The 21,395-nt window shown below is 38.3% G+C and overlaps 1 protein-coding gene across 1 annotated transcript in view; it reads left to right on the top strand.

The window, feature by feature from the left end:
- The window catches only part of TENM3 (teneurin transmembrane protein 3), a 2,279,939-nt gene that overhangs the window by 2,211,418 nt on the left and 47,126 nt on the right, over window positions 1-21,395 (top strand). The window contains exons 22-27 of the mRNA XM_050789940.1: window positions 1,670-1,886; window positions 2,910-3,029; window positions 3,590-3,851; window positions 9,423-9,690; window positions 10,989-11,132; window positions 15,736-15,985. Coding sequence (XP_050645897.1) covers window positions 1,670-1,886; window positions 2,910-3,029; window positions 3,590-3,851; window positions 9,423-9,690; window positions 10,989-11,132; window positions 15,736-15,985 — 1,261 coding nt within the window. The remainder of the gene's footprint in view (window positions 1-1,669; window positions 1,887-2,909; window positions 3,030-3,589; window positions 3,852-9,422; window positions 9,691-10,988; window positions 11,133-15,735; window positions 15,986-21,395) is intronic.

The raw sequence follows: 21,395 nt of genomic DNA, 5'->3' as shown, positions 1-21,395 counted from the left end.
AGCCAGGCATGGTGGCAGGTGCCTGTAGTCCCAGCTACTCAGGAGGCTGAGGCAGGAGAATCACTTGAACCAGTTAGGCAGAGGTTGCAGTGAGCTGAGATCATGCCACTGCACTCCAGCCTGGGTGACAGAGGAAGACTCAGTCAAAAAAAAAAAAAAATTCATGTTTTTCAACTGGTCAGTAAAGCCTGACCTTAAAAGATAATGTTATCAAATGATCATAATTTGAAACACTCAACTGCTACTGGATGGTTATAGCTTTTAAACAGAAGACTTACATGGGCCATTGAGTGTAGTTTGCCTTTGATGTTCCTGGAGAAAGCACTGGCAAATCCTTCTCATCCATTATTCCTTTTATGTCATCACTACTATAGGTCAGTTTTTCATGATGGATTTCTTATTATTTCTAATATTATGGCCGATTTACATTTACCACATTTTAATTAATACCTCCATTTTAGTCGCTGTATTCTAGGAGTCCAGGCTCTTGTTTAAAATTTGGGAAATGCCTGATGTTATCTGGAACACACTTAACCTTCCTCAGAAGAGCTATTTTTTGTTGTTGTTGTTGTTGTTTGTTGTTGTTGAGACAGAGTTATGCTCTGTTGCCCAGGCTGGAGTGCAGTGGTGCATTCTCGGCTCACTTCAACCTCTGCCTCCTGGGTTCAAGTGATTTTCCTGCTTCAGCCTCCTGAGTAGCTGGGACTACAGGCACCTGCCACCACGCCTGGCTAATTTTAGAGATGGGGTTTCACCATGTTGGCCAGGCTGGTCTCAAGCTCCTGACCCCAGGTGATATGCCTGCCTCAGCCTCCCAAAGCGCTGGGATTACAGGCATGAGCCACTGCACTGGCCAGAAGAGCTATTTTATTGGAAGGTGGTTGGCTAGTCTCATCCATTTTATATTGATTTGTTTTGCTACACTTCATAAACTTCACTTTCTGACCCCTCCCAAATTTTAGAGCTTCATCCTACATAGATTCCTATTTACCATACACACTGTGCTAACTCCTAGTGCATTGTCTCTAAAATATAGGATATTTGAGTAGCTTTACTTATAACTAATCCATATGCCTTCATACTACTACTAATAGATTGTTCTAATCACTAATTTTTTATTTCTTACTCAGAACAAACATTATATGATTCTTTTCAGCCATCTCTAATCCAAGTATTTACTCTCCGAGAACGCAGATGCAAGTAGATTTGTATGTCACGTAATGATGGGGATACGTTCTGAGATAGGTGTTGTCAGGCAATTTCATCACGGTGGGAGCATCGTGGCGTGCACTCACGCAAATCTAGATGACACAGCCTACTACACTCGTAGGCTTCTCATCTGTACAGCATGTTACTCTACTGAATACTGAGGCAGTTGTAACACAGTGGTATTTGTGTATCTAAACATAGAAAAGGTACCGTAAAAATACAGCATTATTATCTATGGGACCACCCTTTTATATGTGGTCTGTCATTATGTGGCATATGACTGTGTTGTATTTCTATTTCTTCTGGTTTCAAAAAGTGTGCCTGGTAGAAATTACTATCAGATAGTCAGTGGAAAATCACTTGATGTGAAAAAAAAAAAAAACAGTCAAGAAACAAAACTGATTCTACATTATGGCATTGAAAGGAAAATTCCCTTACTGGGGAACATTTCTCTCTACAGATGGACTCATTGACTGCATGGATCCCGACTGCTGCCTACAGAGTTCCTGCCAGAATCAACCCTACTGTCGGGGCCTGCCGGATCCTCAGGACATCATTAGCCAAAGCCTTCAGTCGCCTTCTCAGCAAGCTGCCAAATCCTTTTATGATCGAGTCAGTTTTCTTATAGGATCTGATAGCACCCATGTTATACCTGGAGAAAGTCCTTTCAATAAGAGGTTAATGCTTCTTTTCTGTATGTAGATTTGTAATGATGTTATCAACAGTTACATATACTTTATGTGAAATACTCATGACTGTGAGCTTGAGGAAAGTGCTGTTTTTTAAATACAGTTTTTCCCCTTTCTGCAAAGTCTTCACCAAACTTTGCATTTCAAGCATTTTTAACACAGTTCACATACTTTGTGAATTTCAGTGCCTGAGACATAACAGGACATTACATTAAAGAGTCAATAAATCTTCATTTAACTAGTTGATTTTGTTGGCACAGTTGGAAATGTTTCAAAAGAAGCAATGAAAAGACCCCAAAAGGCAAAACAGAAGTGCCCTTTTTTTTTTTTTTTTTTTAGCTGAGCTCACTAAGTGATATAAATTATGAATTAATGTAATGGAACTGCTGACGGCATGGCAGTAAGATTGCATAAGCTGTTTGACTGGTGCTTTACAGAGCAGTAATGACCTGAAAATAAACCAGTAAGTAAAAGCAGGTGTCTTGTGTCTCACTGAGCAAAAGAAGATGATTTACACCAGAACTCCTGGGTCTGCAGTAATTTAACAGCATTAATGCAGTTATAGCCAGCAGTTGATTAAAAGTTGTACAAATGTTCCTTATTGCCCCCTGAAATCTTATACTTCTTGGTCCCTGAAGATTTACTGATTGCCTCAGAATTAATTGGAAAGTCTACTTTTCTTCATGTGAGCACCATATATATGACTTATGAAAAAAGCACAGAGTTTATCATTTTAAAAATTCATCTGTAAATTATTGGTCTTGATAACACTCCAAAAAACAGATTGCCACAAATTAAAACCCAGGATACACACAAGGCATTTAGAGAATATGAATTACACTGAATTAAAAGGGACATTGTCTTGGGAGTATTTCAGGTCTGGTTTTTGTGAATAACGATTGATTGCATAGAATAGTGTTATTTTATCCTTAGGTTGAATTATCTATAAATCATGATAATGTTGGCCTGAAAAGACAGATGTTCATTCTCATTCTTCTACTTTTCCAACAGCCTTGCATCTGTCATCAGAGGCCAAGTACTGACTGCTGATGGAACTCCACTTATTGGAGTAAATGTCTCGTTTTTCCATTACCCAGAATATGGATATACTATTACCCGCCAGGATGGAATGTGAGTTAGTCCCATCACACTGTCTCTGAAGGATTTGAAATATAAAAACTAGACCTTCCTGTACCACTGTCATGTTTGATTGTCCTTTTTAATGTGGAAATGCAGCAACTTTTAGACTCTAGAAACTTGTGACAGTACATATGGCAGAGATTTAAAGTCATATACTCACATACTTCTTCAAAAGTTGATTTTATTTTCTAAGGCGTGGTGATAGTACTGTAGTTTTGTGGGAAAATGCTCTTTGTCTCAGCAGATGTGTGATGAAATCTTTAGGGGTAATATTTCATAATGTCTATAACTTGAGCTCACATGGTTCCGAAAAAAGAGTCAATGGAAAGCAAATTTGAAAAAAAAAATTGGTGAACTTGGTGAATACACATAGGGCATATGAGTATTTATTATATAACTCTGGGAATATTCCTATAGATCTGAAACTATTTCATATAAAAGTTGGGAGAAGAAGTTGATTTTCCTTATAAAGCATATTAACTTAAGGAGATGTGTGTTGGTAGTTCTGTGGGATCCAGACAATTCACTAAGCAGACCTTGTTTTTTCTTAGGTTTGACTTGGTGGCAAATGGTGGGGCCTCTCTCACTTTGGTATTTGAACGATCCCCATTCCTCACTCAGTATCATACTGTGTGGATTCCATGGAATGTCTTTTATGTGATGGATACCCTAGTCATGAAGAAAGAAGAGAATGACATTCCCAGCTGTGATCTGAGTGGATTCGTGAGGCCAAATCCCATCATTGTGTCATCACCTTTATCCACCTTTTTCAGATCTTCTCCTGAAGACAGTCCCATCATTCCCGAAACACAGGTAAAATATTCTCACAGGCAGTACTTGTAAATACAAGATCTTCAGATCATGTTTTGCCAGAGAATCTTAAAAATAGGTTATAGAGGCCAGGCACGGTGGCTCATGCCTGTAATCCCAGCACTTTGGGAGGCCAAGGCAGGCAGATCATGAGGTCAGGAGTTCAAGATCAGCTTGGCCAGCATAATGAAACCCCATCTCTACTAAAAATACCAAAAAAAAAATTAGCCAGGCATGGTGATGAGCGCCTGTAGTCCCAGCTACTTGGGAGGCTGAGGCAGGAGAATTGCTTGAACCAGGGAGGCAGAGGTTGCAGTAAGCTGAGATCGCACTACTGCACTCCAGCCTGGGCAACACAGTGAGACCCTGTCTCAAAAAAAAAAAAACCATGGATTATGAAATTCCAGTGTCATCTTTAAGTAATTCTATAGAATGAATTATTTTGTGTGTGTGTGTGTGTGTGTGTGTGTCCTAGAGTAGATATTGTTATAGTAGGATATCTAGTTATTTCTTTCTTTCTTTTTTTTTTTTTCTGAGATGGAGTCTCACTCTGTCGCCCAGGCTGGAGTGCAGTGGCGCGATCTCAGCTCACTGCAAGCTCTGCCTCCTGGATTCATGCCATTGTTCTGCCTCAGCCTCCCGAGTAGCTGGGACTACAGGCGCCGCCACCGCGCCTGGCTAATTTTTGTATTTTTAGTAGAGACGAGGTTTCACCGTGTTAGCCAGGATGGTCTCAATCTCCTGACCTCGTGATCCGCCCACCTCCCAAAGTGCTGGGATTATAGGCATGAGCCACCGCGCCTGGTTTATCTAGTTATTTCTCAAAGATCTACTCAAACAAAATACTTTTTCTTCAGGATATATCTTACATATTTATTAGTAATAGTCAAATGAAAATATAGCTTCAACTCAATCACTAATAATTTCTTTGCTCATTTATTTATTGAAAAAAAAACTTTAGTGTCTAAATGTACCTGACAGCTTGACTGACATTGTACCAAGTGCTACTGGCACCACTCACTATTACACATGGCTATTAGTCTCAATAACTTACTGTTTAATTATTGTTATAAGTAAAAAGTGTTTTGGAAAAGGTATTTTTGACAGAAAATATTCATTAATATAACTTTCTAAGGAATAGCCATGCGTTCCCCATTCGTTTCATCTACTGAAACATCTGAGGATTGTGTTCCATCCCACATGTTTCCAGTTAGAAATAACTTTCAGATCTTACAAGCAGGACATTAGGTATAATAATAATGGACTTTGCCAGGCAGCATGGCTCACTACTATAATTCCAGCACTTTGGGAGGTCAAGGCAGGAGGATGGATTGAGCCCAGGAATTTGAGACCAACCTGGGCAACATGACAAAACCCTGTCTCTACAAAATATACAAAAAATTAGCCAGGTGTGATGGCATGCACCTGTAGTCCCAGCTACTCAGGAGGCAGAGGTGGGAGGATCACTCCAGGGAGGTCAAGGCTGCGTGAACCGTGAGTCCCACCGCACTCCAGCCTGGGCGCCAGGAGTGAGACCCTGTTTCAAAAATATGTATATAATAATAATAGACTGTATTCGTAAAGAGGTAAGGAAAAATCTGAGGTCATTAAAATACACTAGCACATAGCAGCTTTGTCATAGTCACTGTCCAGATATGTATTGAACACCTGTTCTGTAGCAGGTGCTGTTATGTGGGAACAAAGCAGTAAACCGCTGAGATGAGGTACCTGCTCTCACTGAGCTTCCCAACTCATGAGTGGAGAGAGGCAGTCAACAGAAATACGTCAGGTTGCGATGATACTTACCAAAAAATAATAAAGCAGGGGACAGTGGATAGAGGTATGATCTAATGTAGTAGAGTTTGAGAAAATCTCTTCAATAAGGTGACATTTCAGCACAAACTTTAAGCAAGTAAAAGAACAAGCCCTGAAAATAGAAGGGGATTTTTGGCTTGTTCGAGGAGTGGCAAAAAGGACAGGCAGCACGGCTGGAGTGAAGGCGGCAGTCAATAAATCACAAGCCATTGAAGACCATGGCGAAAATAACTCTTCGAGAATTGGAAGCCATTGAAGACCATGGCGAAAATAACTCTTCGAGAATTGGAAGCCATTAAAGGTGTCTAAGCAGATCACTAACACTCACTGATTTCCTCCTTTAAGGAACTTCTGTCCTGAGAATATTCTATATTGGGCAAGGGTGGAAACAAGGAGACCAGTTAGGAAGCAACTTCAGTTGTCCACAGGATAAATTTTGGTGACTTGGACAAAACTCTTTGAGGGTAGAAGTAGACACGGAAGAGTGGAGTCCAGGAAAGAGGTTGAAACTAAAGAGGTAAATTTGGGAGTCATTCGCATATAAATATAAAGCACTGGGGGAGATCACCTAGGGAGGGAGTACAGATAGAGACTACAAGAGGTGAGCCAGAAAGGTCTAGGATAACAAAAAAACAAAAAGGCTGACAGGCAAAGTTGTTGCAGCAGCAGCACCTCAGGGATTCATTGTGAAGTGGTCAAGCCAACTTTGAGCTGAAACTTTAAGAAGTTCATTGTAACCTCAATCAATTTAATACTTCCTCCCCAGGCCCATCTTGCAAGAACTCTAGACTTCGTAGTCAGTCCTAAAATAGACTTTACCTAGAGTCAGTATCTGTCTGTAGGTGTCAAATTTTTAGCAAACTAGGGCATTAAAATGGGTTTCAGATAGTCAACAATTCCATGAATACATGGAGTCTTTTCTGCATTCATTCATGCAGTAGGCAAATATTTCATAAAAATGTACTGAGAGCCTACTGTGTACAAGGTACTTTACTAGGATAAAAAGAAGAATAAGACATGCATCCTGCCATTCTAAATGTGATAAAGATTTCAATGAAAAATCGTACAAGTTCAAAGGAGAGGTCAATTCCTGAGTAAGCCAAAGAAAGAATGACTGAGAAGTTTGGTCTTAAACAAGGATTAGGCTAGAGAGGGAGGAAAGCATGTTTCAGATTGAAGATGTGTAAGCAACAGTGGAGTGGCAAAAACAAGTCATGTTGTGGAGGGGATAATGGGGAAGGAGGCAGAAGATGACCCCAGGGCCAGTTTATGAATGGCCCTGAGGTGCAATCCAGTGGAGACCCTGAATTCTTTAGGTGATGCGGAACCCAGGCCCCAATGGAGTTTTTTCAGCATTTCTCTAAAGTTAACTCAAGTGGCAAAACACACTTGATGGAAGTGCAGAAGATATTGAGAGAAGAGAGAAATGAGTGAATAAGCTCTTCTTGTGACGTGTATATCCATGCGTATCCGGGGCTCAGATGGAGGGGGCCTTGCAGTCACAATGGTAGTGGAAATGAGGAAGAGGGAACACATTAGACAGGGACTGAAAGATAGAATTGGCAGGACATGGTTCCTAACCGAATGCTTAACAGGATCAGGAATAGGATTTACAGCTCACGCAGCTGGCAAAAGTAGTCCTGATGATTTATTTTCCCACTTTGGTTGGATTTACCTTTCCTTCTAATGCTCAATAACATGGTCAAGTTAAATTACATCAGAGAAACACATGCTTTAATGAACAGAATTACAGATACTAAAATCAAGCATAACACATGATATTTTGAAATAGAGAGGCAGCTTCTGGAAGTCACAGGAAATACATACAATATTCATAAGAGAGTCCCTTACTCATGGAAGACCTATCAAATGGGTGGGAAATTATTTTGAAAATAAATTAAGAGGAAGCAAATGACGGGCTTTAGGGTTAAATCGCATATTATCAGGACCATTCTGGAGTCACCAAATCTATTTTTCAAACTAACTCATTGATATTTCACTGATTATGGGGGAACAATGAGTTATCTTTAAACCTTTCACCCTAACAACCTACAGTCTTACAAAAGTACCCTCAGCCTTAAATTTAATGGTTTCCCCACGTCTACACAGTTTCTATATGTTTGTAAACTATTTGGCTTAAGACCGTTTTGTGGCTGAATTCAGTCAGCATGTTTGAAGGAAAACTCCAATGGTAATAAATTTGTGTATCTACATTAGAAATGCCTCTTACTCTACTGTACCACATCGCGTCCCTCTTCATGCCAACACCGACTGACAGGCCAGAATGGAAGTTTCCTTCGTCCATTCATTTGTGCCACTTCCAACTGTGTGATTGTTTATATTGAAGTTGACAGCTCTACCCTCAGTACAAGGGGTCTTGGAGGGTTTTACTGTAGTTATTAAAGTCTGGAGATGGCAGATACACATCATCTCTAACTGTTCTATGTGGAGGTGTTGGGGAAAGGAGAAACATTGCTGAACACTGAATCAGTATTCTAAGATCTTTCCAACATGAAAAGGCAGCCCTTTCTGTCAGAATAATGAATCTTGATAGGGCAATATGAGGAAGGCTTTGAGAGTACTGTTTAATTCTTCATGGAGAAAGTAGTGAGTTCCTGGTGCACGTTCTTGAACACAGATAGCCTTGCACTTACAGCCTGTGTGGAAAGCCCAGGGAGAGCTGTTCTTATTCATCAAACTCACAGGAGCATTGGTAAAGAGAATCTGAACTCTAGAAAAATTGTATATGCCACATGAAATACATTTTTCAAAATAAGTAATGTTTTGGCATAATGTATTTTGCATTTGTTAATATAAATGTTGTCGGTATTCACGGAGCTGGTCACACTGGTAATCTGTGGGGTTAAGAGTATAATCTTTTTTTAATTTGTAAAGGAGATAATTCTTATGCACATAATTATATTCATTTGTACAGTCCAGTTTCAAATAAAAAACTGTGAATTGATAGGTTCTGTGTGCATTTAATAACATAATAGTTGCTCTCTAGGAGAAATTTTATGGAGCTTTAAAATATTACCTAATTTACCATCATACCAAAAACCCATGGTAAGTTGGAGCTCAATCTTTAATTATGACAAGGTGCTATTATTACATTACCTCTCAACATGGATATGGAATTTGCTACACTTTAACCCAAATGATTAGGTCTTTTTTGTTATCCTTACTGTCTTTATAGGCTGTGACCAGCCAGCTGATGAGGCTGTAGGTATTGGTTTAGTCCCTAAATGAGCCAGCTGGCACAGGCCAGATCTTTGGCCTAGACTACATCCCTGTTCCGAGCTAACCATCTTACAAATGTCTGCTCTAATTCTCCAGGGTGATGGGGTGAAAGATGGGTTAGTGAGAATCCACTGTGACTACTACACTAACGAGTCAGTGCATGTCAGCCTGATGGAGCAGTCACAGTGCTTCCCGTGTGAAGAGTAGCACCCGAGGTATGATTAACTCAGAATAAATGACAAGAGGCTTTTAGGAAGACACATTTGGGCTGGCAGCAGAGTTATTTTTAATTATGAACAAGATAACAGCTCAAATGCATATTTGTGAATAGTGATTCTTTTGTGTCTTATTTTAGTTGTCCGAAAGCAACTAAAATAAACACATTGTCTTTAAGAGTAACTACACTAAGACACAAAGAGTCACTATTCACAAATATAGTGAATATATACTACATAAATATATTTTCTCTAATAGTCATACATGATCACAGTTTGAAACTTCTGCTTTATTCAAACTTAGGTACTCCACGAGGAAACTACAATTCCAGGAACGGATTTGAAACTCTCCTACCTGAGTTCCAGAGCTGCAGGGTATAAGTCAGTTCTCAAGATCACCATGACCCAGTCTATTATTCCATTTAATTTAATGAAGGTTCATCTTATGGTAGCTGTAGTAGGAAGACTCTTCCAAAAATGGTTTCCTGCCTCACCAAACTTGGCCTATACTTTCATATGGGATAAAACAGATGCGTATAATCAGAAGGTCTATGGTCTATCTGAAGCTGTAGGTAAGTTCCATATAAATCTTTGCTGCAATGAAGTTTTTCTCAAAGCCAGAACTATCATAAATTAATTGTAACCCAAGGAAGTCAGTGGATAAACAGAATATAAAGAGAATAAGGTTGTCCTAGGGATATTATACCTTGGCTAGTTTAGATCTACGATGGGAAAAGGAATGTACTCCATGTGGCAAGAAGAAAATATCAGTCTTTCCTGGCTGAAATTCTGTTGTTGAGGAATGCTCTGAGTGAGATTTCAGCTTGTCACATCCTTTTTCCCCCCATGTTTCTTTCCTTATTATGTCCCTTTCTTTTTTCATTTTCTTCTCTTTATAATTTTACCTCCCTGGATTTCCTTATTTGTTTTCATGTCTGTATCTAACACTAATGTATTTTCAATGCATATTGATATTAAACAGGATAGCAGACATTTGTGTCCATGAATTACATTAGCTGTTTTCACTAGAAGGGCCAGTTCATTCAGTGAACGGACAATCAAACCAGTTGTTTTATTGAATGACTGGACAACGCAATCAAAGTGTGACGTGTTGAGAGACAGAGAGAAAGAGATTAGGTATATAGTATAGCTTCAAGCTCAGAACATCAAAAACTAAAGAATGATATGTTTTTGTTTTAGTTTTTACCTTAAAATAGGATATTGTACTCTGAAATTAATAGGTAATTTGGATTTGAATTAGTTCAAATCAATCCAGTAGTTGCCACTTCTCCTTTCATTCTTTCTAAATTTTAAAATCCCTGTTTCATTGTGAACCCTGGAAAGTTTTTCATCTGTGATTTATTCATATCACTGCTAGTTTGTTTATTTCTGATAGTAATATGTCAACGTAGTATCATAATCTGGCTAGTTTTTTTGTTCCATTGAACCTTACTTATCATAAATATTTTCCATGATGTAACACTCCTGAAAACTAAAGAATTCTAATTATTCAGATGGCAAACATTATTTTTACTTGTTATCTAATCACTATTTGAGGCTGATCTAATTACTTAACCAGCTGCCCAATCTGGACTTTATTTTGTGCTGTGAACCCCTCATGAAGGGGTGGTATGGGGAAGGAAAACACTCATTTTCTGTTAAATCAGTAGAAAATAATATTTGGAGATCATTTTTTTAAAATCTTGTATATGGTCAAATCTTCTCAAATTAAAAAATAAACTGCTCACAAATAAGTGGAAATACAGTCTCAGAACACAGATGCGAAAAAGGCAGTTTTTTCCAAGTAAGAAAATAAATTGCATTTCCCCCAGTAGTTGGAAAGATGAGCTGTGATTTGTTTGGATTCCAGTGTCAGTTGGATATGAGTATGAGTCGTGTTTGGACCTGACTCTGTGGGAAAAGAGGACTGCCATTCTGCAGGGCTATGAATTGGATGCATCCAACATGGGTGGCTGGACATTAGATAAACATCACGTGCTGGATGTACAGAACGGTGAGCTCTTGTTCATAGATAGCTGATATGATATCGTAATGTATTGTTCATAGATAGCTAATGTCGCCTACTTTCCAACTCACGAGATCGTAGCAACATTTTATCCTATCCATGCTGTAGGATTAGAAATGGCGGAAAAAGAATAAAGGTGAATTTTTAAAGATTATAAAAGCCTAAAGTGGGAACTATATAACACTTTCTTAATAGACTTTAAAATGTTCATGTATTCATCGCCGAAACGATCTTCCCATCAGAATGTGAAAGACTGACTTTGGTGTTGCAGTGAAGGATCTCTGAGTGCGAGTCCTTAGCACAGATGCACCTAGCGTGTCTCATTCCACAGCGAGTCAGTGAGTGTGAGCCAAAGTACTTAGAAAGATTTACCAAAAATGGAGAGAGGGGGATTTGTTTTTAAAATAAAGAAAAAAAAAATCATGTGACTTCACCGAAATATTTTTACTAGATTTTAATTCTTGGGTAATTATTCTGATTATCTAGACTTTTTTTTCAGTTCTTCTTAGACTATTAGGGAAATAAAACATTCTGCCACTCAAATGAGGTCACATATATTGTTACTTGACTTGATGAATATTAGGGGAAAAAATAAATAATCTGAGAAAAAAGCAAGAAGCAAAAGTGTTCCTAGGAGTAGACCTGATAATGTGCTAGTGAATATGCTCTGAAGAAACATGTTTCAGATGCCGCAAACCAAAAGAGGAATGAATATGTGCAAAGTATGACCAGCCTAATCTCATCAAGAGTATTATTTATATGAAACACAATTCTGTTGTGTAGACTATGTTTCCAACATTTTGCCCACATACTAGCTGCATCTCAGACAACTTAAAGGGTGCTTTGCTAGAAAAGCAAGACCTTAAGTTAGTCTGTTATACTTTGGCCTCCCGTCCTAAACCATATCATACTAGTACTCTACTTTTACTGATAGCCAGAGAAAAAAGTGACAATCTCAGCAAAATAATCTAGCTCTTGACTTTGCAGAGGTTTTTGGAAGGTTCAGAATGTTGACTTGACAGTGTAGTACAATTAAATGTTTATAGTTAATGTCACTTTTTCAGATTAATGTTGCTTCAATGTTCATTCCTCCTTAAAACAGTTTTTTGTGGGTGTTGGAGAGTGTGCATTTTAACCTTCAAAATATATGCAGTCTAAAGTAGTTTTCAGACCAGTGCTTGAAAGTGCTCTTGCTGCACCGGATGCTGTGGCTTATGCCTGTAATCTCAAAACTTTGGGAGGCCAAAGCAGGTGGATCACTTGACGTCAGGAGTTTGAGACCAGCCTGGCCAACATGATAAAACCCTGTCTCTACGAAATATACAAAAATTAGCCATTTGTGGTGTTGCACACCTGTCATCCCAGCAACTCAGGAGGCTATGGTGGGAAAATCGCTGGAACCTAGGAGGCGGAGATTCCAGTGAGCTAAGATCGTGCCACTGTACTCCAGCCTGAGTGACAGAGTGAGACTCTGTCTCAAAAAACAAAACAAGGAAGAAAATGCTAGTGCCTTCCCTCCAGGAAATAATAGTCTGAGAAAATCGGTAGTAAGGAAAAACAAACAAACAAAAAAGCGGAAAAACCCTTCCCTGCTTCACTATTATATAGCAGTATATTAAGCTCTGCACCCCTTCCAGTTATGTCCGGACATCAGGATGCAGTTCAATTTGCACCCCAAATTAAGCAGAGCTGCTGTCTAGTGCCACATGCAGCACACAGTGAAAAGGTGGGACTCCTGACCAAGCAGGGGACTCCAGTGTTCTCTCAGAGCCTCTCAACTCATCAGCGGTGTCTGGAGCAGTTGTAGTCTCATTCTGTTATATTAGTAGCACAAGGTTCAATCCTGGTCTTTTAAAATGAGAGGCCATATGCCAAACATGCTAGTAGCTGCTCTTGATGACATTATGTAAAATTATATTTCACACAGTTTGAACATATTTCTGTATTCCTTCAGAAGCCCTCTACAAACAAAACTAGGGGAAACGTCTCTAGATGCCGTTTAGTTATGATGGCATTTATTTTATAGGGTAAAGTTCATAACCAATTAGCTACAGGATTTCACTAAAGAGATTACAAATCATTAGGAAAACTACAGGCATCTCTGTAGCTCCGAAAAAGCCCATGCCTCTGTAATTACCATGGTGTGATACAACACAGGATACTATATTCAGGAGGATTCAGCAATGTGTAGATGTTCTGTGTATGTATAATATAAATACACACATATTCTAAACCAGAATAACATATGGTTAACTTCTATTAAAATATCAGGGCAGATGTAAAAACCAAACTTTCCAAAATGCTGTCCTCAAAAAAAAATGTTCTAAATTATAAAATATATTTAGGCCGAGCACAGTGGCCCACACCGGTAATCCCAGCACTTTGGGAGGCTGAGGTGGGCAGATCATTTGACATCAGAAGTTCCAGACCAGTCTGGCCAACATGGTGGAGCCCCGTATCTACTAAAAATATAAAAATTAGCCAGGCATGGTGGTGGGCTACTCGGGAGGCTGAGGCAGGAGAATCACTTGAGCTGGGGAGACGGAGCTTGCAGTGAGCCAAGATTGTGCCACTGCACTCCAGCCTGGGCAACAGAGCAAGACTCAGTCTCAAAAATAAATAAATAAAATAAAATATATGTTATTTTTAAATGTGAGATAACCTCAGCCACAGGGTGAACAGATTGCAGTTTAGAATTTTATCCAAGAACATTTTGACAAGTAGTGGCTTTCCAAAGTGACATGTGTCTAATTGAATAAACAAAGTGATTTGTAGTCATGACAAGGTGGATGAGCTATAGAAAGACATGAGGGAGAAGATGGAAACGTAGATGCTGACAGTTATTCGTGCAGGCACCCTGAAACATGGAAATAAATATTCTAATGTTCATCTTTCTGTTCTGCCATCATAGAGAAGAAGCATGAAGGGCCAATCGTTCAAAGTAATGACTGAATAAATCAGATGTCGTAGAGCGGTAGTCTAACTTGTAGGATTCTTCTGATGAAAATTACACAACTGGCTCTTATAGGAAATTATAGCTCCATGATTATCAACTCACGTAATCACAGAAAGAAGAATCTTAGATATCATTAATGCATTCTTTGAATATTCAAGGCAAAATGCATTTCACCTCTTGTTATGATCTAGCCTTATTTAGCTTATTTTTCTTAAATTTGAATAAACCTGTTTTATTTCCCTGATTTCTTTATGTAAATTTGCTATGATTATTACATCACCCAAATAGCAAAGCATTAAAAAAGTAATCACAGAATGCACCTAAAATGTGCTGAGCTATAAGGAGAACATAATTATTCTAATTTCTTCTTCACTTTAAAATTATCCCAAAGTGGGGGAAAAAGCACTTTCTCAAGTTTCCTGATTGTGCTTTCGTGGGATTATTCTTTTAACAGTGTATCTGCTAAGAAGGAGAGTCGTTATCTCTGAGAACTGCTTTGGAACATAGAACATTCAATAAATATAATATATGCCTCTAAAGTGAAAGCAGCAGGTGGTGTATACAGATGAGAACACATTGAGAAGTGTCATAAAATATGCATGGAACAATAGCAGCTGACTACCCCGTGTGCATCACACCAAACTGGAGCCATTGATCTGTATATATCAGTGGCAAAAGGAATAAAATTAGAATCTCAACTCAAATCTAATTTCTAACTATGAAAATATTTAACATTCATTTGGAATCTTTTCTCCGATTTTCACTGAAGACCGTAAAAGAGCAGACTGGCATTTTGTCTTGATAAAATTATTGGCACTTCCATGCCTTAAAGCAGAATTCACTTTAAATAATACATTGGTCTTCCACAACAGTTTTGTTATGTTTGACATTTTGAATAACTGCATGTATATGCATTCTCCTATCAGATGAGAGTGTACGCAGGAATAGTCCTTGACAGTATAGGTAGAGTTAAAATAAGCCTGTATTATCATTAACAGCTTTGGAGTTTGATATTTTCTACCTTTGTTTTCCATAAAGTTTGTTAACTTTAAAGAAAATTATAAATTCAAAAGAAATTTATATTCCTGGTACACATTTTTATTAATTGAATATTTTCAATATTGATTAACAATTAGGCAAACTTGTTATTCCCTAAAGAATATTATGTAGAGCCTGTTTTCAAACCTAGTTGCACGTGAAGATCATCTGGAGAGTTTTTCTAAATTTCAGGGCTAGGGCTGTACCTCAGACAAATGAAACCACCGCCTCTCTGGGTGAGAAGCAGGCATTAACACTTTTTGGCGGCTCCCCAGGCCATTTCAGTGTACAGCCATGACTGGTCATCGCTGAGGTTGAGAATTGGGGTTTTAATTCTTCTTAGTCTTTTGTTCCTTTCGCCAGACATGACTTCAGTTCACAGTAGACAGCACTTTTTGTGTATATCGTATGTACTTTATCATGTAATATTTTACGCTAGGTCATTGAATACAGTTCTTTCCAATGGAGCTTCAAATAAGAATGTCTTAATCCAGACCTAACAGGCATTGAATTATAGTTAAAACAATCATGGACATGTTTGCTTTTCACCTTTACACTTTTTCATCATAAGAAAAAAACGCACTTTATTTCTTGTAGGTATACTGTACAAGGGAAATGGGGAAAACCAGTTTATCTCCCAGCAGCCTCCAGTCGTGAGTAGTATCATGGGCAATGGGCGAAGACGCAGCATTTCCTGCCCCAGTTGCAATGGTCAAGCTGATGGTAACAAGCTACTGGCCCCAGTGGCGCTAGCTTGTGGGATCGATGGCAGTCTATATGTAGGCGATTTCAACTATGTGCGGCGGATATTCCCTTCTGGAAATGTAACAAGTGTCTTAGAACTAAGGTATGTCTTTCTAAATTTGGGCTTTTAACCAAAGCTAAACCTGCCTTTTAAAAAAATGTTGAGTCTGATGTACTAATTTATTCATATAAAAATACCATCCCAAGGTTTCCAATTTCCCCCAGAAAGAAGCCAGATTCTTGCTTTAAGTTAGAAGCACAGCACATATATATTGTTCCATAAGTGTATTAAAGAGCATAAAGTCACCCAGTATATCAAATATCTTACTGATTTCAGTGAATTTTCTGTGCTCTAAAATGATAGAGCTATGATTCTTAAATATCTTTTGTTTTCTTTAGAATAACCCTGTGAAATAGGCGTAGCTCTTTTATTTCAGTGGTTGAAATTAAGGCATAAAATATTTTCCTGTGATTTCAGGACCTGATATTAAATGAACTAAGGCTATGACTTTTAACTAGAATATTGGATCCTCAGGTTGGGTTAATCCATTAGCCATAATGACAATAGGAAAAGTAACATATTGTCTTTGCTTTGTTCATGTAAGTGTGATTTTCAAATCAGCCTATTCTGTACGTTAGTTGGTAAGCCCTAGACTACAGAATTCATTTCCAGTATCATTTCTGCCAAGTTGGCAACTTTCCATACAAATAATTAAATCCCAGAATTCAACTCATTATATTTTAGAAGCCTTTTCTAACTGTGCTTTCTTTTTTTTACCTGTTTTTACCTGCTTCCACCAAGAAATAAAGATTTTAGACATAGGTAAGCATCATACCTTAAGGTTATTGTATATTTTCAAATATCCTTTTTACGTTGCAATGTGACCCTCTAAAATTGTTTTCTAAGAATATTTCATCATGAGAGAGGAAACAGTATCACAGATCATCAAAGGAATTAAGAGTGCTTAATTGGACAATTATTATACAATATATTGCAAGTTATTTACATGGTATAATTTGAGAAACTTTTTTTAGTTGGTTCACAAAATAAATTTCACTACAAAAAAGTATAAGGAGTATCTCTGTATAACAAAAATGATTTCCAAGCATTAATTACTGACCAACATAATCTAAGCCATGTTGAACAGAATGAAACCTGAAGCACAGTAGGAAGGTTTGAGAAGGCCTGCATTGTTCCATGAATACCCAGGACAGGCTGTGTTTTATTGGAGACTCTTTAAGAAAAAGAATCTAGAAATACTTTTCCTTGGCAAATTTTTTAAAACGTACAATTATGTGAACATGTGGCTTGGCAGAGTGAGAGACCCCAAAGCTGAAGCTTAATTATTAGCTTCCTGGTAAATTCCTCTTTGCCTATAGTTTATATTTTCCTAAGTTGGAAGAATTACTAGATTTAAGAAGTAATGTTTTCATTGCCATTATTATGGAGGAAACGACTTTCTTCGAAGTGAAGGACAAATATAGTTGAAGCAAATATATAGACTCAGAAGTGTTTCATGTTCCACTTTCTGTGTACACGGAGCTGCAGAAGATACAATAAAGACTTGTATGGACACATTTGATTGAAAAACTTTGCGAAGGATAGAAAAAAAAAGGCGGGGAAACCAATGTTTTAAAGTAAAGCTAGCAAAAAGCTAGACAGGTAAGCCGGGCGCAGTGGCTCACGCCTGTAATCCCAGCACTTTGGGAGGCCGAGGCGGGCGGATCACAAGGTCAGGAGATCGAGACCACGGTGAAACCCCGTCTCTACTAAAAATACAAAAAATGAGCCGGGCGCAGTGGCGGGCGCCTGTAGTCCCAGCTACTCGGGAGGCTGGGGCAGGAGAATGGCGTGAACCCAGGAGGCGGAGCTTGCAGTGAGCCAGGATCGCGCCACTGCACTCCAGCTTGGGCGACAGAGGAAGACTCCGTCTCAAAAAAAAAAAAAAAAAGAAATGCTAGATCTATTTTATCTCATTAAAATAGCTAAGGAAATGATATCACATGGAAACAATAATATTTTATGTGAGGTCTTTTAGATGAATTAGTCAACAAAACCCCTTTAACCTGTTGTGTAGTGATTGACAACTAGCAAACGAAAACCAAAGTTCTACTGAAAGATGGATAGCTGTTGCATATCAGGGTGACCAGACGTGGCCCCATGATCTTTTCCTGAGATCCCCTATTGATCTTATACTCTCAGCTAATAGCTTAGTCACATGCTAAAATCAGCACTTCATCTCTGCAGAATACTGAGCATGCAAAGCTCTGCTCTCAGAAACCATAGTAGAATATCAAAAATTTTCTTGTCTTGTTTTCTTGGTAGCTGTGGAGAAAAGAGGGAAGACAGACAGGTTGCACACCAACTAAATGTGAAAATGCTGGAGGCAATACAGAAAAAACTATCCAAGCAGCTACCTTTTAACAAGCAGGCCTATTCCATGCCAGGCATGGTGCCAGATATTTTATATCTGTTATTGCAGATCCACACAGCAGTCCTTCAGGGTTATAGGTGACGTAGACGAGGCTCCAGGAGGTTACATATCTTCCCCAAAATACATGCCTAAGAAATGGGTAGCAGACAGTTAAACCACTCTGAAAATATGTTCTTTCCACTGCACCACACAGCCGGTTTTTCTGTCTCCCAATGCCTAAGTTTCTAGGGGCTCATGCCCTGGGTATGCAAAAAGTGAGACTTACTTCACAATCATTTTACCTGTTACTTAAAGCCATAATCTCTCCCTCTGGGGAAAAAAAATCTCTGAGGTTAGAGTTACATCTTTATTTAAACAGTAGGAATTCATTTTGTACTAACTTCTGGTGTTTGGCAGTGATACTATTGTAATCCCTCTCTCATGATCCTCCATAACCCTTCTCCTCTGTCCATCATCCTAACTACATTTGCGCTTCTGCAGTTCCTTTATGTGCCGTGCATGCAGAGTACACTTTTTGGCTTTTATATGGATATTTAATTGTATGAAATAAATCATGTTAACTGATCACTTACCGCATGTTAGGCACTTTGAAAAATAATAATGTAAGACAAAGTACCTGTTCTCAGAACTCACAATCTAGCGGGGGAGACAAGGTATATACGTGACAAATTAAATAACATTTTCAGTATCGTTCTTTGACACTTAATCATACCCGTGGTCCATGGTTTCAAATGTGAGAATAGTTCTGTGAAGGAAGAGATTACTGGGAGATGACAGTATGGTATGGAAACGTTCTCTGGAAGGGCTGATATTTGAGCTAGGTCTAATAATGAAGTCTGCTGAAACAGAACAGCAAGAAGAAAAGAGGGCAGTCATGAAGAAGTAGAGAAAGCACGTAAAGTTACCGGGGACTGGGGGAGAGCTGAGCAAGACATGTTCTGAGGGTAATCAGACCCACCTGAATGGAGCAGGGGGTTCATGGTGGTAATCATGAGAGATACAGGCACAAAGGCAGGGGAGGGTCAGATTGCCTGGGGCCTTGAGTGCTCTAGGGAATTATTCTCTCCTGTAGGATACCTGAGACAGTGGGGACCCATTTTAGCATCCTGAACAAGTGGCATATGCAAAGTGGCATACTGAAAGGAAGAATAACTTGGTGTCAGAATTCAAAATGACTCGAGATGAGATCAGTTAGAAAGCTGTTGCACTATGAGATGCTAGATAACCTAAAACAGGATGGTTAGCAGTGAAGGAAGCCAAGCGATAAAGGGAAGGAGAGAATGGAGAGTCTTTGTCTAAGTGATAAGAAAGAGGAAGATGTAGAGAATGTGTAAGGTCTTTGAGCCCAAATCATCAGACATGATCATGTCATTGATAAAATAGGGATTCCATTTGTTTAGTAGGTAATAAAAGTGGCCTAGCAAAGTCAACATATTTTAGTTCATTGGAACTTCTTCTTTTAGCTTAAAAAATTAAAGTTCTTTTCAGATGCTTCTTCCTGTGTGCCTGCCTGTCGTCACCTCCCCTTTCCTGGTTAATAAGATCCTTCCTGGTGTGCTTCTTATCCTCGCTTTCTTGGGCAGCGTAAGAGTCATGAGAGGCTTAGGAACAGGTAATAGGAAGAAAAAGAAATTGAAAAGTGTGTCTAAATCTACAAAAGGAATGGTATTGCCAGTTGTTAATAATTAAAATATAAAAATGCACACTTTTTATCCTCTTCTATATTTCATATACTATAAACAGTCTCATTAATTGGACTAATGGGGGAATAATAAAAATATTCAATAAAAATTAATATAAAAACACATCTTCTTATTTTAAAATTCAGAGTATTCTGTTATATCAAACTAATAAGCACCACCAGGATATTACATGAAATAAAAATTCTTAGCTATACTTTAATGAATAGATATAAATATTACTGATCAACATATTAAATTTTTTACATAAATAGAAGCTGCTACAATGCTTTAAAAATGTGTTTCTTTTAGATATACCAAACATTTCCTTCTCTGATGCTTATAGTACTAGTTTGCTAACTAACCCGTTTAATATGTAGTAAATTTTACATCATCCTTGTTCCAATTCTCACACATTCCAAAATTTTAAAATTATATTAATTAATACCAGCCAAAGGGCACTTAAACATGTAGAACTAAAAATCAACTTTGTGAATTTTATATTACCAATTAAAGGATCAAAGAAAGTGTCAATCATAAGTCTGTGAATTTGAATCCATTAAAGTTTAGATACCAAATTATAAGAATTTTATTCAGCACTCCTTATTGACTTAATATTTAAAAATCAAGCAGGCACAGAAATATCACACCCCCAGTCCCTGCTTGCAATATTCTAAACAGTCTTTTGGTTACCATAAAAGAAGCCTTTTTGCTTTTCTGTATAAATACAGTTTTTTACGCTTCTTCAAATGTCTTGTGTTCTAAGGACTGTGGCACAGTTTCCAACTCAAAAGATAGAAGTGCTAATAATGTCTGTTCTCTGGCTTGTTCTTTGTGAATATTTCTCTAGTCTAAGAAGGTTGAATTGTGACAAAATAAATGAGCAAATCCAGCCTGCACTTACCGCTGGATCTGTGTCTAATTGAATGAGACTGTAGAGAAGATGTCTTGATAATTGTGATGATCTAGGCAATTCAGGATGAGTTAAGAATCAAGGTGTAATATACTAAAGGTTCTTAACTTGATCTCAGTTTCCTTGGTTTTGCTATTAGTCAAAATTGTAATATTTCAAACCTTTCTGAAATAGCAAAATCTCAATCAATCACATAAGGATGCTGCTGTGCTTCTGCTAAGCAGAGATTCCCAAAACCAAGCATTTGGAAAATCCCCGTGCGCCAGCTGTTGGCTGCAACCTGTTTCGGTCGTGGTAGCCTCACGTTTTCACACTAGATAGATCACGGACCTAAAAATTCACCACTCATCGTACTCACACACCCGCCTCTTTAGTGCTTTGGGTTTTCAGAAAGTTGGAAAGCAAGCACTAGCTCATCCTGTCAACTCTCTATGCTGAAATTAGTTGACCTTGAATCCCAGTCCTATGGCATATGATTCAGAGCTT

The sequence above is a fragment of the Macaca thibetana genome, chromosome 5, assembly GCF_024542745.1.
Source record: "Macaca thibetana thibetana isolate TM-01 chromosome 5, ASM2454274v1, whole genome shotgun sequence".
Classification (NCBI taxonomy): Eukaryota; Metazoa; Chordata; class Mammalia; order Primates; family Cercopithecidae; genus Macaca; species Macaca thibetana.
The sequence above is the reverse complement of the archived record's forward strand: the minus strand, read 5'-3'. Positions and strand labels throughout refer to the sequence as shown.